The sequence below is a fragment of the Astatotilapia calliptera genome, chromosome 10, assembly GCF_900246225.1.
Source record: "Astatotilapia calliptera chromosome 10, fAstCal1.2, whole genome shotgun sequence".
Taxonomy (NCBI): Eukaryota; Metazoa; Chordata; class Actinopteri; order Cichliformes; family Cichlidae; genus Astatotilapia; species Astatotilapia calliptera.
In genome coordinates this window covers 20,941,074-20,957,474 of record NC_039311.1, presented here as the reverse complement: position 1 = coordinate 20,957,474, position 16,401 = coordinate 20,941,074, and the positions used below count along the sequence as shown (strand labels likewise).

Genomic DNA, 16,401 nt, shown 5'->3' with positions numbered 1-16,401 from the left:
CACCCCGAGGTTTGCTCTCGTCCTGATAACATCAGCCTCTGGCATTCCAACTGTATTAACCCTCCTAACAACTACTATCACAGGCACAACAGGTGCAAAATAAAACGTCCTTTTTCACATCACTAAATTTGGCACAACTTTCAGTGAACTACAAGCAGCAAACCTGAAAGAGAAAATTCCTGCAAATGCATATGCAGTAAGACCAGAGACACACACAAAAAACAGAAGAAGCACTTCTGGGCTTTCAGTCACTACAGCTCATTAGTAAATACCAAAACTGCTAAACTGCTCTTAGAAGTGTTCAGTCTTACTGGTGGCACATTGAGATTAAGGCACAGCAATGCTTTCAGCTAACTGTAAACTCAGATTGCCAACATGCAATAAAGGCCTCAGTCTCACATGCCCGGCAATTGGTCAGTGATGCCCTGTCAACACCCCAGCAGAGCAAATTGCAAGAAGGTTTTTTCGTACAGCATTGTGCACCTCTTTGCAAACAAATTCACACCAGCTGTGCGAAACTTCCAGCCACCATTCTTCAACCAGTATACACTCTTTTTCCTTAGCAACTGGTGACTGCCAGATGGTCTAGGCCTGTGTAACTGAGGCGAGTTAACATGCTAACTTCCATAAACCAAAACACTGGTGAATGCAAAATGCACTGATGGTGAATTAATGCCTGTGCGATTTCCCCCCCTCAAAATAACCCCTGCCATGGGCAGGTTAGTGATTTGACAACAACCTAAAAAAAGCATAAGCTTTAAAAATCTTATGTGCTGTTGACTCATGTCAATAGAGACACAATAAACGGCATGGCTGGCATGCTTCTTCCAGCACACAGGTCTATTTCTAACATTGCTTTGGCAACACAAAACTGGCACAATGTAACATCATCACAACAAGCTAAAGCACCTTTAAAAATAGTAGACTGGCCTTACCAGTAGCTGTGCGGAAAATACATAACCTCCAGACACACGGGGGCTTCTATTTTAAATGATGAAATAAGAGTGTCCGAGGTCAATATCCTCAGACAAATGCATGACATATTAGCAAATAATTCAGAACAACTGATACTGGACCAGTGCATTAATAATGGTATTGGAATAGGAAGAGATATATTGTGTTGCTGTACTGATATTTTGCCCCATCTTTACTCAGTTATTCCATAAATGTACTCTACTGTTATGGTTGTTATTATGTGAATTTATAATTTCTTTTTAAAGTGCTTTAGTTCAATTCAAACTGAGCAGATTTGATTGTTAGAAAATGTTTGAAACAGATAGATCTACCATTGTGTCCCCCCCCCCCCAATGTGTCTGCACATACACCAGCCAGTGATAAACGCACTCACCAACCAGTCGTTCAATCAGCTGCTTGTTTAGTCAGGATGATAAACAGAGTCTACGCCTGTTCGATACGACCAGCGCTGATACCAACACATGCCGGATCAGCATAACTCCATCCATTCAGTACAGTTTTACTATCACAAGCTGCAGTTTCATCCACACTTGCTGCTGACTTATCAGACAACCTGTGGTCAGAATCGAACTAACTTCAAAACATGCTTATTTAGTGGTTGCAAAAGAAATTAGGACTCTTGCAAAATGCTTTTAGTTTGCTCAGAAACAATGCAAATAAACACACCGATTATGAGCATGCAATCAGTTCTTAATATTGGTGTGTCATCTCAACCTAAAGCTGAATTTAAGAATGTAGCAGCATTTCTACAATCGCATGATCACAAGTTAGTAGGGCTGCACAATTAATCGTTAGAAAATCGCGATCTCGATTCATACTTATGTGCGATCTCATTTCCAAATGACAACGATTTAAAAAAAAAAAAAAAAAAAAGACGACGACGATTGTACCGCATTTTGATCCGGGACGTAATCTGCATGAAAACAAGCGCTCACTCTTCCTGCTCAACAAATGACAAGGACGGAGCCTTATACCACATGATACAGAAGCTGTGCCATGTGATGCTAAAATTAGCAGGGAAAAAACAACGGAGAGCACGTCAAGGATGACGACAAAGTGACAGGAGAAAATCCGTCCCGGTCAACCACCCAAACATCAATAACGGGAACCTTATACAGCGCTTCCCTATACCCGTCGAACTCCCGCAGGCACAAAGAAATTACGGAGGCTATCACTTATCACTTGACCAAAGATATGGCTCCCATCAACACTGTGCAAAACGAGGGATTTAGGAAAATGATCAACACCCTAGACAAACGCTACACAGTGCCGTCCCGCAACTATTTTTCTATTGTTGCACTACCTGCTCTATACACGCAGTGTCGAGCAACGGTGGAGACGGAATTTCAAGCAGTACAACATTTTGCGGCAACCACAAAACGTGAGACATTTGTTGTTTTTATGTTTATTTATTGTTTTTATGTTCAGTTTCAACTGTTACAAAGTTGATGTGCAGTTAATAAGTGCAATAAATATTTATATTGGAAAAGAAAATCGTGAGAGAATCGTGATCTCAATTCTAAGCCAAAAAATCGTGATTCTCATTTTATGCAAAATCATGCAGCCCTACAAGTTAGTCACCAGGAGTAACTTGTTAATTTCCTTAATAGTGTTTTAAGCGGGGCCATTGTCAAGTTTTCTCTCAAAGCTGGAATGAAATGCGAGACTACACAAGTGCAAGTCTGAACAAAGGCTTCAGGGAGAGAATGTTTGCCTCCACATGTACAGTAACCTTGGTTAGGTAAATAATTGACGGGCCTATGGGACAAGGTCCTTGGCAGCCTCATACATTACACTTTGTATGCATGTGGCAAAGAGAGCTGAGAATACTAAGTCCAAAGATGTAAATATACTTTTTAGGAAATAGATTGCGTGCATCACTACATGTAAACGTTAAGAAAAATGTTTATTGGTAGGTCTAAGATAATAAAATACAATAAAATGCATTTTACTGTAATGCTTGAAAGGTATTCGAAGAGTGCATATACCATAAAATATTAAAGTGTTGTAATTTTAATGAATTTGTTTCTGATCTGCCTCCAAACTTCGCTTTTGAGTGACCTAATGAGGTCATTTACGATATATGCGCTACTAAAACAACTGGTTCAGCAACAACAATAAAAAACGAGTGGGGTCAAATATATGTTCAACATCACAGGCTTTAATTTTATTGTAATTGCATACTTCTGATCAGAAGATTATAACGCTTTGCTGTGAACCACGGCTAACAGACTTAAATTCAAATTTAGATATCAAATTGGCAGATAAACAGCTGGCAGTTTTCAGAGGCAGGTGCAAATTGTTTTCAGTCTAAACCACCAGAGTATGGCATAAAAATATGGAGGAACTGTGATGCTGAAAATTCATTTTGCATAGAAATCATGATTAAACTATGTTACAATCTTTTAGAATATCTGGCATAGATAAAAGAAACGGCATAAGCATGATAAGCTCAAACAGCTTGAGGGTTATTAGGATTTTCCTCTGCCCTTTCCCCCACCTCTCCCTTAAGTTTGGGGGAATTTGTTTTAGCAGTTTTTGCATAAGTAGATAAGATTGGATAAGATAACATTTGATAAACTTACATCAGTTAAAATTTAGTTAATGACAAAGTTAGTTTATGACAAATACCGTACTACAATATTTTATTGTACGGTAAAAAAAGTAAATAAAAAAACAAACAAAAAAACAGCTCAACTCATAAATCAATGTTTCTATGCTGCTAATTATTATATAAATAAATAGAATTAAATATATCTGAGATGTTAAAAACTGAATGTAGGTAAATATAAAAAATCCCAAAGTTAAAATGGTGTTCAAAGTTTTTTCCCACCTTGGAATAAAAGAACAGCAGCCCTGCTGAAGAGTAATCTAGTTTCTCATATCTAAATAGTGTATACAGTTACAAACAAAGGAGTCTTAATTTATTTATACAGCATTCTCAAAAAGTGATCCTCAAAGTGACACAAAAGAAGGAGCAAGAGATCCAGTTCAACCCTGTTGAATGACGTATAATTCAGTTTAAATCTTATCAAAATTGAAGCCTATTCCTAGTGAAATATAAATGTGCTGAAATACAGATTTTAAATTACCCTTAAATTTTTACGATGCAAGATAAGAAGGATCAATAAAGCACAAGTCAGTTACATTAACAGGAATTATGAATCTTGTCTAGACAGAAAAACGCTGACCAAGCTGAACCCAAACTTCAAGCGTGCTCCACCTTTTGCTTCTGCTGTAAAAAATTAACAGAAATTTGGCAGTCGAACCGTGCTGCACCTAGGCGAGTTTTAATCCGGGCAGTAACACTGAAAAAACAACTGTGTCGACACAGGAGACATTTGTATTCCCTCTAGAGTTTAACCGCCTCTCGTTGAGTCAGGAAGACTGGATTAAAGGTTATCGCAGACTAGATGACCCACATTTAGGCAGACAGGCAGCACAAAAGCAACACAGCTATAAAAATATCTCACAAACAAACAAATCCAATAACTCTCACTCTCAGAACCGAAGGAGCACACCATGGCACAGTGCCCACACTGCTCTGAGGATTTTTTTTTTTTTTTTTTATTCGGCGACGAGCAGGAAATTCCTCCAACTCGACTCATCAATAAGAAAACAAGTTATGACACGTCATTTACTATTTACAATGCCTACAAAGTCCAATTATAATTTTTATGCTGAACTTTCTACTGGTCTCCAAAATTCCCCAATTTTCCTGTGTTTGTTTTGCAATTTGAAGGCGACAGAGTTATGTAAAGAGAAAAATGCACAAAGACTGTAGAGAGAGGTAACAGATGCAGTAGATAGGGATGATGTCATAATGTTTAATACTTGTTTAATAATTGTCAACGTTCAGCTTCAGTCAAAAATACAACTTTTTTTTTTAATGCCTGTGACATTTGTGTTGGCAAACCATTATCAAATGCTGAGATTTTTTAGGAATGCAAAACAAAGTGAACTCCCCTTTAACGGGAAACATAGCTAGCATAACGCAACTGAGGAAAGTATGCAGTTAATGTGTTACTAATCTGATTTTGAGAAATGGATGAGGAAATGCATCAGGATTTCTGTGATTCAGGCTCTGAACAACAGGTTAAATCCTATGTTGCAGTACAAAGTTTGGTAAAGTCAATTGACAGCTGAGAAGTTAGGATATGCGTAAGGAGCACAAAAATTTATATAAAACGATTTAATGCAGCATTTCAAATCACCCTGAAAGATTCAGCATTATATCAGACAGCCACCACCCAGCACTCCCACTGTCATTATCATTAAGACTGTTGGCTTCTTTCTCTAACCTGTCACCCAAATGTATACTTGCATGCTAGGGGATGTTTTTAGTGTGCGGGTGACGGGGGTGCTAAATGAAGTGGTGGGACTTTGCTCACCACCTCCACAAACCAATTTCCTGTGGAAAACCTTGTGATTCTATTTGCAGCATGTAGACATTTCCAGTGCCTATAGCTTTTGCCATTTGGTCTGTCTCATACGGTTACCAGAACCTGGTGCTTTCGCATGTATTATGATTTTAAAACGTTCGCGAAAGCATCGCCAAGAAGGACATAAAGTGTCACAAACAAGCCCCATTACCATCTCCCTCCAGTTTTTCCAGGTTCAGCTACTGTAGTTTGCATTGGTAGGTTAGTCATCAAAAGAAGGGAGAGGTTAGACATGTGACAGAGACAGCTATGCACTCTCAGGAATTTTGAATCGCGGTGATGATAGTCATTACATTACTAAGAATAGGTTATTGAGAATACGACAAGAATCTTTTCGGAGTACAGGTATTCTATACCAAAAAATGTTCCCCTGCCCAGCTAGCTTTGTTCACAATGCACAATCATCTCACAATGAGTAACGAGGCATTTCTGAGTCTTTGTCTGATCAATTAAGTATGTTGGTGGGTGTTGTGCATACAAAGCTTCTCAGATTAAAAGTAAATCTAAGAAGTCAGTGAGTGTCCAATCATCCAAAAATTCTATTATAAATTGGAAAGCCCACAAACATTTTCCAAATAAATCTGGCTGAAACAAAAGCCTTTTCAACAACGGTTCTTGTGAAAAAGAAAATGTAAAAATACAGGAAGAGAAGGAAGCAATACTCAAAGGAAAAATCTGAATTTCCCAGCGCAGACTAGTCATTTCAGAGACAGAAAGTGAAACAAAACTTTGACATTGTATGAGAGTTCCCATATACAGTGATTAATACATGTTAAGATCTATGTAGGCATTTAAAGATGACAACAGCAGCAAGCTGGCAGCCACCAAAATAGTCTTCAAAAAGGAAACAGCTTGGCTGGAACAGGACTACACCTCAGTTTAGCTCTTTGCACCACTCTGACCCTGTGCTTCAAAGACTCACAATAGGAACTAGAAAAAACAAAACCAAAGAAAGTGTCAGATAGCAAGACAAACAGAAAGAGGAGAATTGTAAAACATTAACGTGAATTAATATAACGTATCACAGAACATTTCAACACACTTCATATTACTCAGCCTGGATATCTGGATCCCACATGAACTGTCTGGCTAATACTAAGTACCTAAAATCAATCAGCCAGTAAGTTGCAGAGAAATGCAATGTTTTATACAGCTCATCAAACAGCTATTTGTACAGATATTAAGTAACCTGAACAAACAAAGCTGACTGAGGGTGGCATTATCTCGGAGATTAGAAATACAGGAACTGACACAACAGATGTGAAGTTGACCTAGTATTTGCCATAGTTTAGCGACCTTTTGTTGGTAGTTCCCGTTTTAAAAATTATAGAGGTTTTCGGTTTGACTCGAGTTTCCCAGCCTGCCGTTTATATAACAAGAATGTCTTCGGTCTGTGGGAGGAATCCCACACAGACATAGGGAGAACATGCAACCTCGACACAGAAAAGCCTCAGATGAACCTTCTTGCAGTGAGGTAAATAGTGCTAAGCAAGGCAATACAAAGAAATCCTGTTATTTTGCAATGTATAGTTCTATTTAAGATAATATACTGTACGAGAAACTGATCACACTCAGCGCAATTACTGTTATTCTGTAAATAAGCAAGGGTGAATCTTGGCATACAGTTCCTTATGTTTGCAAATGCTAATAAATAAGTGATCAATGTCATTCAGTTTCAAGTTACCCCTTTTCTGGGCCTAAGTCTGATAATTACAGTAATGATGATGATAATTATTATTATCTTTAGACACAAGCCACTACAGATAACTGAGCTAATACATCTTATTATTCTCCTTGTTACATATATAAACAATGCATGGAAGAATTTACAGAAATAGTTTTTAAAAAAAAGTATCAGACTAATAGTATGATTTAAAACATTTTTTGCTTTCAGGTGTTCGGGTGACATCTGTGTATTCAAGTTCACTAATTACGGTTTTAAAAAAAATCAGTAATAACTGTATTTGAACACGGTTAAGTATAATTTAGTGTTTTCCCCTGCTGCTATAGCTTACAATACTCTTCATGCTGAAGGTCATTAACACTGACCTATGAATCATAGAAAATGCATCTAACTCAAGACAACTTAGCACAGAACCAATTTTAAAATTTATCTTTAGGCACTTTGTCTGAAGCCGTTTGTTGCAAAGACACTTCATTTGGTCACATTTATTCAGCTGAAACCATAAAAAATGCCAACGATAACACAGTTTGGCAGACATAAAATAGAATTTTTGCACCAATAATGTTATTTTCAAAGGACTATTAGCCAAAAACTTGACTTGGTGTGCAGTGAACCCTTAAACCTAACGGTCAAGTAGAAGAGAAAAGAAGAAGTGGCAGGCCTGTAAAAACCATGTACAGCATATAAACAGCATCTGAAAGTTGGAAAAATATCCAACAAAGACCTGACACAGGACCACAGTGATGTAGTTGGCCCTTCAGTTAACTAGTTTTCACTGAAGCCTCATCAGAAATAGTCTCAAAGGAAGATGTTAAGAAGCCATTTTTAAGGAAAGGAAACTTGGAGAAAAGGCTAAGCTAAGCCAAATCACACAGGAACTGGATTCAAATTCAATGGCAACAGATCTTATGGAGTAATTAATCAAAATGCGAATGTTTTGGTTCAAATCGTGAATATCTACAGAGAAGGTCAGGAGCGAGCTACAACAGTGAGTGTCTACAGCCATCTGTAAAACACGGTGGAGGCTCTGTCGTGATTGGGGTTGCATTTCAGCCAGGAGTGTTGAAATGCAAAATTGATGAAACTATGAATGCAGAAGATAACATCAGATTTTGATACACCATGCAATACCATCTGACTCTAAAAGCTCTTTTTCTCAGCATGACACTGAAAAACCCCAACAAAAACCCACAGTGGATCACTATCAGTTGTGAACAGAGTTTCCCAAAAGGTGGACCTCAGTATTTTTGAAGCAGTATGGAGTCATATTGGCTGAGAACGCTTTGGCATAACACTCTGTATTTCCATGTATGTTTCCCACTGTCCTTGCACAATATAAAGAAATAAGGAATGGTTCAAGACTTTTGCACAGCACGGTATATTATATACTATACAGTATATTGCTGTGCCTAACAACCTTTATAGCAGATATCACTTATTTTGGACCCTGTAACACATATGTTTTGCATTAGCAACAGTGGTTTTGACAGTTTATGAGAAATCTAACATGCATGCTCCAGAACTGTGTGTGCAAGGCATGGTTGCAAAACATGCTGTCAAACATGTGGTCTCTCTAATCTCTTGTCTTAAAGTTTATATTATATAATGCGCTGCAATGATTCCAGAATATATTTTCTAAAAAAATGTAAATAACAGTCTGTGACATATGCTGACTTTTTTTTCTTTTTTTAAACAGAGTTTGAAAACCACTTAACAATAACACAAAGCATCTGCAGTCCTCAGTAACAGTAACAACTACTTTATGATGCAAATCGCAACACACCCAACTGTCGAACAAAAGCATAATTTTCCTGTTAAAAAAAAAAAAAAAAAAAAAAAGCGAAAAACACGCAAAAAAATAAATAAAAAATGTCTCAGCTTTACCACAATCTGCACTTCTAAAATGAATGTGGTCGTGTGTCTGTGTGTCTGTGTTTACGTGACAACTGTGTGTGTGTGTACAGCATTTGCATGCCTCTGTTAAATAAAGAGCTTTGAGGGGGCCAGCGAGGGTAAGTAGGTGAAGAGAAAAAAAGTGACTGAGTGACATGGTAAGGAGAGCGAGACAGCAGCACACCATAGCAGATATGTACACGTGGCCTCCCAGCTTCCCTGTGTACACTACACACATTCACACAAATACACAAACACACACACACACACACACACACACACACACACACAGCTTGCTATCCTCAGCCGTGCTCTTACACACACTGACGCAGGCAACGGAGCAACAGAGAAGAGTTGATATCAGCTTTTTAACCCTTTTTTACTTTGCATGTCTCACAACATTTTAAACTTAGCACCACACAAATAAGAAGACTGGGAGGTATAACAGGTTAAAACAAGTTAAAACAAATGTCTCCTAATAAGAGGGTGTGTCATGCTATTTCTAGAATTGATATGAATCTTGTAAGTGCCTCCTTTTACCCTGGGCATGCAGCAACAAACATTTGTCTATTTGATTATCAGTTATGTAACACAAATCCTGTGCCAAGAAATGTGGTTGGGCCAAACTGCATTCAAACGGTGTCGAAAATTCCCATAGAACAGCTAGATGGCTTAAATGATATGAAGGTTGTAGTTGATATGATATATATGTGATATATGATATAGCCACCAGTCACTGTTTTCATCCCTCCGTTAAGATATGGCATGTATCACACACATAGCTGTGAAATAATACAGTATAATGTGATCTAATGCAAAAGCACTGTAACGTACAGCAACACTATACATTTCTATACAGTTCTGCTTCAGAGACGCATCGATCGACTGGCCAGGGACCCGAAATGGACAAATTTCAGCACTTTCACCCTGTTAATCACGCATATGTCTGATTACCAGCCAGTGTGTTTCATGCATGCACAGCACATGCACAGCAGAACAGGCAAATAGTTGTTCTCACACTCACAGTCTCACAGACTGAGCCGAGTTCTTAACTGTAAGTGAGGAAGACAAAGTAAACCACAGGGGAACCACCATGAAAACATTCGTAACAACAAACCTATGAGACTCTTATATCACCTAGACCCAGCTAAACATGCCCAATTTGAAGAAGCTAACAAATGGAAAGTGGCTAAGGCTAGCCAGAGCTTAGAGCCAAGCTTACTGGAAAATGAAGTACCTGAAAATTTTGTAGTGTAAATCTTCTGCACTCGGTTTTGTTTAATAAGGTTAAATATATAAAACATTTTGGTGAATTAGCTGTACCTCCTTCCAGTAGCAGAGCACTTTCTTTCCAGTTGTTTAAGTGAGAGGTCGTCCTGTGACTTGCTGCAGTTTGGTGCAGATTGTAAAGTTTAGTAATTTATTATTAAAATAAAATTCAGCACTGTTTAAAAGTTCATTTTTGCTTGATTATCTTATCCAGTGCATCTTTATTCAATTCTAAAGTATTAAACAACTCAGTCAGAATGACCAGTTCCTTTTTTCTTATGCTGTTCTTTGTTGTGTTGCATAACTGTTAATTTTTTTTTATAGTTGATCCCTGCCACTTTTATAATTCGCAGTGTATAATTCCTTAAAGAAAGTCTGTAGCTAAAACAGAGACCCTAAAAAGAAATTTGTATAATATAGCTAAATAAAATCATTAACAATTTTTCAAAATTCAGTATTTTAACTTCTGACTGTGAAAATCTAATGCTTTACTTTATTTCATGTAAAAGCTGATTCATTTTGTTTTCGGGTTGTTGCTCATATTAAAAAAAAATAAAAAAATAAATCAATTTAACACAAAATGAAACATTTTTTTTAAATATTTAATGATTTCATATACTGAATTATTATTAGCCGTGTATGATTTAAAAGTTTTATTTTGAAATAATCATCCATCTATGTGAAATCGCATTCAAAATAATCAGCTTAGTGTCAATTAAAGTGTCACTACTAAAAAATCTAACCTTTCACACTTGGTTCATTGGTAAATCTGAAGTGTTGATTTAAATAATTTATACATCATGGGAACAGCTTAACTGCTAAATAAGGATATATAAATCGTATAGTCCAGTTATACTTGCATGGTCAGTGGACTGTTAGGTGAGTTTGTTTTTGCATTAAGTTGTTTGTACTGTAAGAGATTTTGCATTGCAGTGTTCAGGTCCCGAAGAGCATCACAGTACGTTATCACACTTCATGCTGGTGCAACAGGGATCAACACAGCAGGAAGTCGGTTACAAAAGTCCTGTGTCCGTGTTTAGCAATAAAGTTCACTACAGTTTATTATACAGGAGAAAGACAGTGGCTTGGGAAGACTGAGACTTGCACTATTTACCAGAACAAAGAGATATGATCAACAGAAAATCAGACTGACGGAAAAGAGCTAGCGATAGCTGAAACTCGTTCATATACAACTTGTTTACAGCTGTCCTGAGCTAAATCCCTTAACAGGTCTTTAAGAAGGCCAGTACGGGCTCACATTATTACTAGACATTAATCAAACACCATCTTTGTACTTTCACATATAACCATGTAGACTCACAAAACTAAAAATTCAACCTCTATCAATGTCACGCTCTTAGTTGGTTCAGTTATCAGATAGTCTTTCCAAGCTGAAGCGAGGTGTGTCCACCAGACACTTTTCATGCTCACCAAGCTGCACGTACACATCTTTCTCACAGCGCTCATTTCCATCAAATTAAACAGGAGCACACTGCATTTTTAGAGATGCAAATAACACGTTTTCTAATAAATTGTGGTGGGATGACATGTTTAGATTATTTTGCGATTGCTCTCTAACAAGCAAAACAAAAACAAAACAATAGAGGAAAAATATCAAATGAATAGTTCTTGGATACCGTATATGAGAACAGTTAAGCAATATAGCTTAGTCAGATATTGGAATCCAGAATCCACAATACTGTGACACTGGAAAACATAAGATCTCATCTGGATGGCTATTCTCACACACCTTCTCATATCAAGTCTTCAGTTAGACCGCTTACTTTCCCTACTGTCACCTTGCGCCTCGTCAAAAACAGCAAAATATTTCTCTTATATCAGTCTCCTATTCTTGCATACATATTATATGTAGTGTTTACTCTTAATTTACACTTGATTCAGATTTACAATGTGCTGCAAAGTGGCTGTATTAAGAGTATGCTCTGCAGTGTCTGCAGATGTGATGAGCACCAGACGCCCTGCATCCAAATGCTGTTAAGAATGTCACAGGGAAGCATACAACAGCTCCTGAGCATCTTTTCTGACTTATTCAAGTGCTTTTGTGTTAAAAAATCATCACACTAGAGGACATTGTGTTACATGTTATGAAAAAACTGACTGAGATGTCAAGTTGCCAGACTGAACTTAGCATTTCAGGAGCTAAGTGAGCAGCACAAACATTTTTGTAGCGCAGTGGAAAAGGAAACGCTGCAATCATTGTGCTTATATACTACTAAAGTTAATTGACCATCTAGTGGACTAAAAAGCAGTAATTAGTCTTCAAAGTTTGTATTTAGAGAATTCACACCTAAGACTGCAGCAAATAACGCATTATCAACTTCCCTTCTCCTTACAATTAAACTTCTTTTTTCAAAGCACAGCCATACTCTCCTGAGTCAATACAAAGCCAATCATATGATGACTGAGAATAACGACAAACGTTGCAATGAAGTCAAAAGCAAACATAGTGGGATAAAGTTCAACCTACCTGGAGAAGCCAACAGAAAAAGGTGCCAAGGACGCGACAGGAGTGGGCCCATCATCGCTGCTCTGAATCCCAGATGTCTCTCCATACCTTTTCCCCCGGGCCCAGCCATCCCCCATCAGAGGCATATTTGAGTACATGTCAAAAGGCTTCTGGTCTTGTATGTCCATTGTTGAGCTCAGGTTGGCTGTGTAGTGGTAGCCGGGCACTGCGCCGACACTCACAGGTGAGGACATGGGGCGTGGTCCTCCTCCGTGGAGAGAGCTGATGCCGCTCTGGAGACACTGAGGCTGGCAGAAACCATTATCCTGCTTCTCCTGTTTTATCACACCAGGGGTACAGATTTGGATGAAAGACTCATCAGGATCCTTCTCTTCCTTGATGATGATAGTGGAGAGAAGGGCCTGAGGCTGGTGATGCTGGGGCTGATGTTGCTGGTGATGTATTAGTTGGTGGTGCTGCTGCTGTTGTTGATGGGGGTGTAGGGCATGGTGTTGCTGCTTTGTGCCATTAACACTGGTACAGTTTTCTCCGTTACCCATGAGAGGCTTTATTTCCTTTGGCAAGCCACCGACAGGACAGCCACCACCGGTGCTCTCTTGTAGAATGTTATCCAAGTGTGCCACTTCTGAATCCAACTCAAAAGCACTTATTTCTGGCAGTGAGCTGGGAAGGTCCAGATCTTGCCAAATCTCTGTATCCTCAATCAGGCGGCCACTGTTGCCATCCAAATCGCATGGACCAGTGCCTGTGTGCCCACTATAAGTTCCCAAGTCTTTGTCCAGAGAAAGAATGCTTTCCGTCTTTATGGGGTGGGAAAAAAGGTCAGGCAGAGGAAGGTTGCCTAGGACGGAAGTGTCTGAGGTGTTAATGACAGATGTGGGTGTATCGGAAATACACTGGTTAAACAATGGCAAGCTGTCCCCCATGCCGAATATACCAATATCCTGTTGCTGCTGCTGTTGTTGTTGTTTCTGCATTCGAATCATTTTACCCTCCTTCATGTCTGTCCCCTCACCCAGAACATGATGCTGATGAGACTCAAACAAGCCTCCAAGCTCCCCCTGGCCATTGGTTCCACCCTGTCTATTGGGGGCCACTGTGGCAGGGGGCAGAGACCCAGGCAGATGCATTGCAGTCTGGAACAGTGAACCAGGTGTGTCACCAGTACCTTCTATCTCCGCAAATGTCAGGCCGTCGTCTCGATTACCATTGCGCTTCAGTCCACCCTGATCCATTTCTTTGTCCTGTGGGTAACAGTGAGGACAGCCAGGGTGAATCAAAAACACAACACACACACACACACACACACACAAGGACACACATGCACACTAAAGAGACAAAATTTGCCTTGAATGAGATGACCCATACAGTAGATAATGAAGAAGCGAAACAAACAGCAAATCTTACTGAAATACTGATCACTGATGCTGACAGGTGTTTGAAAACATCTGCATTACAAAGTGGCGCTCTTTAAAAGCAGTGTTCCGCTGCTGTGCTTCTGCCTACGCTCTTCTGCTTCTACTTATTTATTTTTCATCTTTATATAAATGACAGCAGCTGAATGACCCCCTCCCCCAACACCCACACTCCAACAATGTGGCAGACACACAAATGGGAGAACACTTAAAACCGACTTGCAAAATCAGACCAGGGCTATTAGGCTTGCGTGAAATAAATGACTAAAATATGAGTGCTATTTCTAGGAACTGTGTCTTTTCCTCCGTGAACAGGGAAAAGAAGTTTAAGACATGCCCGGACAACTTGCGTTACTGGTATCCGCACCGTCAGATCCCCATTGAGCGTTTGTAACAACATGCATCCGTTGGACTCGGGAGACACTAAACCACGTTAGGCATCTGGCGCGAACGACTGCCTCTGCCCACTTGCAAGAAGGAGCGAGTAAATAATACATTCAAAGTCCAATTTAGAAGTTTTAAACCGATTAAAGCAAGGGTCGGTCTGGAGTGTTTCGCAGCGGTGTCCCTGAATAAACTATATATTAAAAATAAAGAGGGAACACAAATAGGCCAGCATATTAGCTCGTAAACTTCGTCGACCATTTGATACGCTGTAAATGTCAAAACCTTAAAATAACGCACTGCCGAATCGTGCGTGACGACCGGATAATTTCCGGTGATGTTTTGATCAATGCAAGTCGCCGGGGTCTTTTCTGCTAGATCTTTTCCAGCTCTTGAGCCGCAGCGGTGACATTCTTCCTCCGGAATACTTTATATAACATTCATAAACACTTTAAAGCGTCTAAAATAGCTATAGCACTGCAGTATTGTGCTTGAAGTCCAATGATTTATGAAGGGGTTTTTGTGGCTGCGCAGGATTTCCGTGCACACATGATTATTTTTTTCCTTTGTTTTATTGAGCATCTTACAGAAAATGCAAAAAATGATTTATGTTTTGGCCGTAAGGTTCAACAACTTTTCCACACCCACAACGCATTATTGCCAGCTGTCACGCACAGCTTCAAAACTGAAGCTAATGAGATCATGCATTTCTTTCCAACTTCACTTTGACCAATAAATACCAGTTGGATGCTAAAGTTATATATATATATATATGAAAAAAAAGAACTTTGGGATTTCCTGACTTTCTACATGGTACTCCCACCAAGCATGACAACACCATTAGTGCAACCTGTTGGTTATATGGGAAACTGCACAGGTCACACGCTTGCTAGCCGCAAAGCCTGATAAGCAGCTGGTAGGCTGAAGTTTGTGCAACGTTTTCCCATTTCTTAAACAAATTCTTCCGACCCAAAAGAGACGCTTTCCTCGAGCGCTCGTGGCGATCTGTCAAACAGAGCTGTCAGCGCGCACGACCCTCACCGTCGGCCTACTCCACGGAACAGCCCGTTTCACCCCTGCCAACATTTCTGCAGTGACCAAACGAGAAGACAAGTGTTTCCACTTGAAAAGATCTCATACCTGTAGTATGAGTACCTGACCTGTACTCCACCGGTTAGGTCATCTTTTAGTAGTCCAACTTGAAAAGAATGTAAGAAATGCCGCAACGTCCACAAGGTGAAGCGCTTGAATAAAACCCCTTCGTTGCAGTTTTGTTGTGTGGTGAAGTATCAGCTGTATTTGTTGCTGCCTCTGTGCCCGTATGGCAAGAAAACATTCTCCGCAATATATCTAACTGTAAAATCAACAGCCCGACGCTGACCCAGCTCGAGCTGGCGAGATCCGCCGTGTGCGCCGTTTCACGGATCACTCGATAACTTTTTAATGCTCACCACCGGCAGGAGGGGGCGAAAAAAGTGATCGATCGCTCACTGAACTCGGGATAAATCCGCAGGAAATCGACATATCTGTGGCGCAATGTTCTGCTTATGCGCCATTAAAAGCGCCAGTATTCTAAAGTTATATAATAGAGCCGCGATCCCTAGCGCACTCAACTGCAAACTCAGGCACAGGGCAGGGCGATCGTTTAGTGAAATGGTGACAGCTAAAACAGAAGGCGATGCGCACTTCCTTTAGCTCTCAAAAATAAAAGCCTTCTTTGCTGCAATCGTCTTTACTAGCATTAAATGAAAATGTGTGCCGACTGCCGAGGTATTTACTAATCAACATAAATATCCGCTTTTTACAGATTGAAACGCACCAGCTTTTGTTCTTTTCATACTATTCTATTAA

At 39.4% G+C, this 16,401-nt stretch overlaps 1 protein-coding gene across 1 annotated transcript in view; it reads right to left on the bottom strand.

Moving 5' to 3' along the window:
* The window catches only part of LOC113030332 (glucocorticoid receptor-like), a 45,827-nt gene extending 29,639 nt beyond the window's left edge, over nucleotides 1–16,188 (bottom strand). The window contains exons 1-2 of the mRNA XM_026181694.1: nucleotides 15,691–16,188; nucleotides 12,752–13,995 (exon numbers count right to left, since the gene is read on the bottom strand). Coding sequence (XP_026037479.1) covers nucleotides 12,752–13,986 — 1,235 coding nt within the window. The 5' untranslated portion in view covers nucleotides 13,987–13,995; nucleotides 15,691–16,188. The remainder of the gene's footprint in view (nucleotides 1–12,751; nucleotides 13,996–15,690) is intronic.
* Nucleotides 16,189–16,401: the final 213 nt, after the last annotated feature.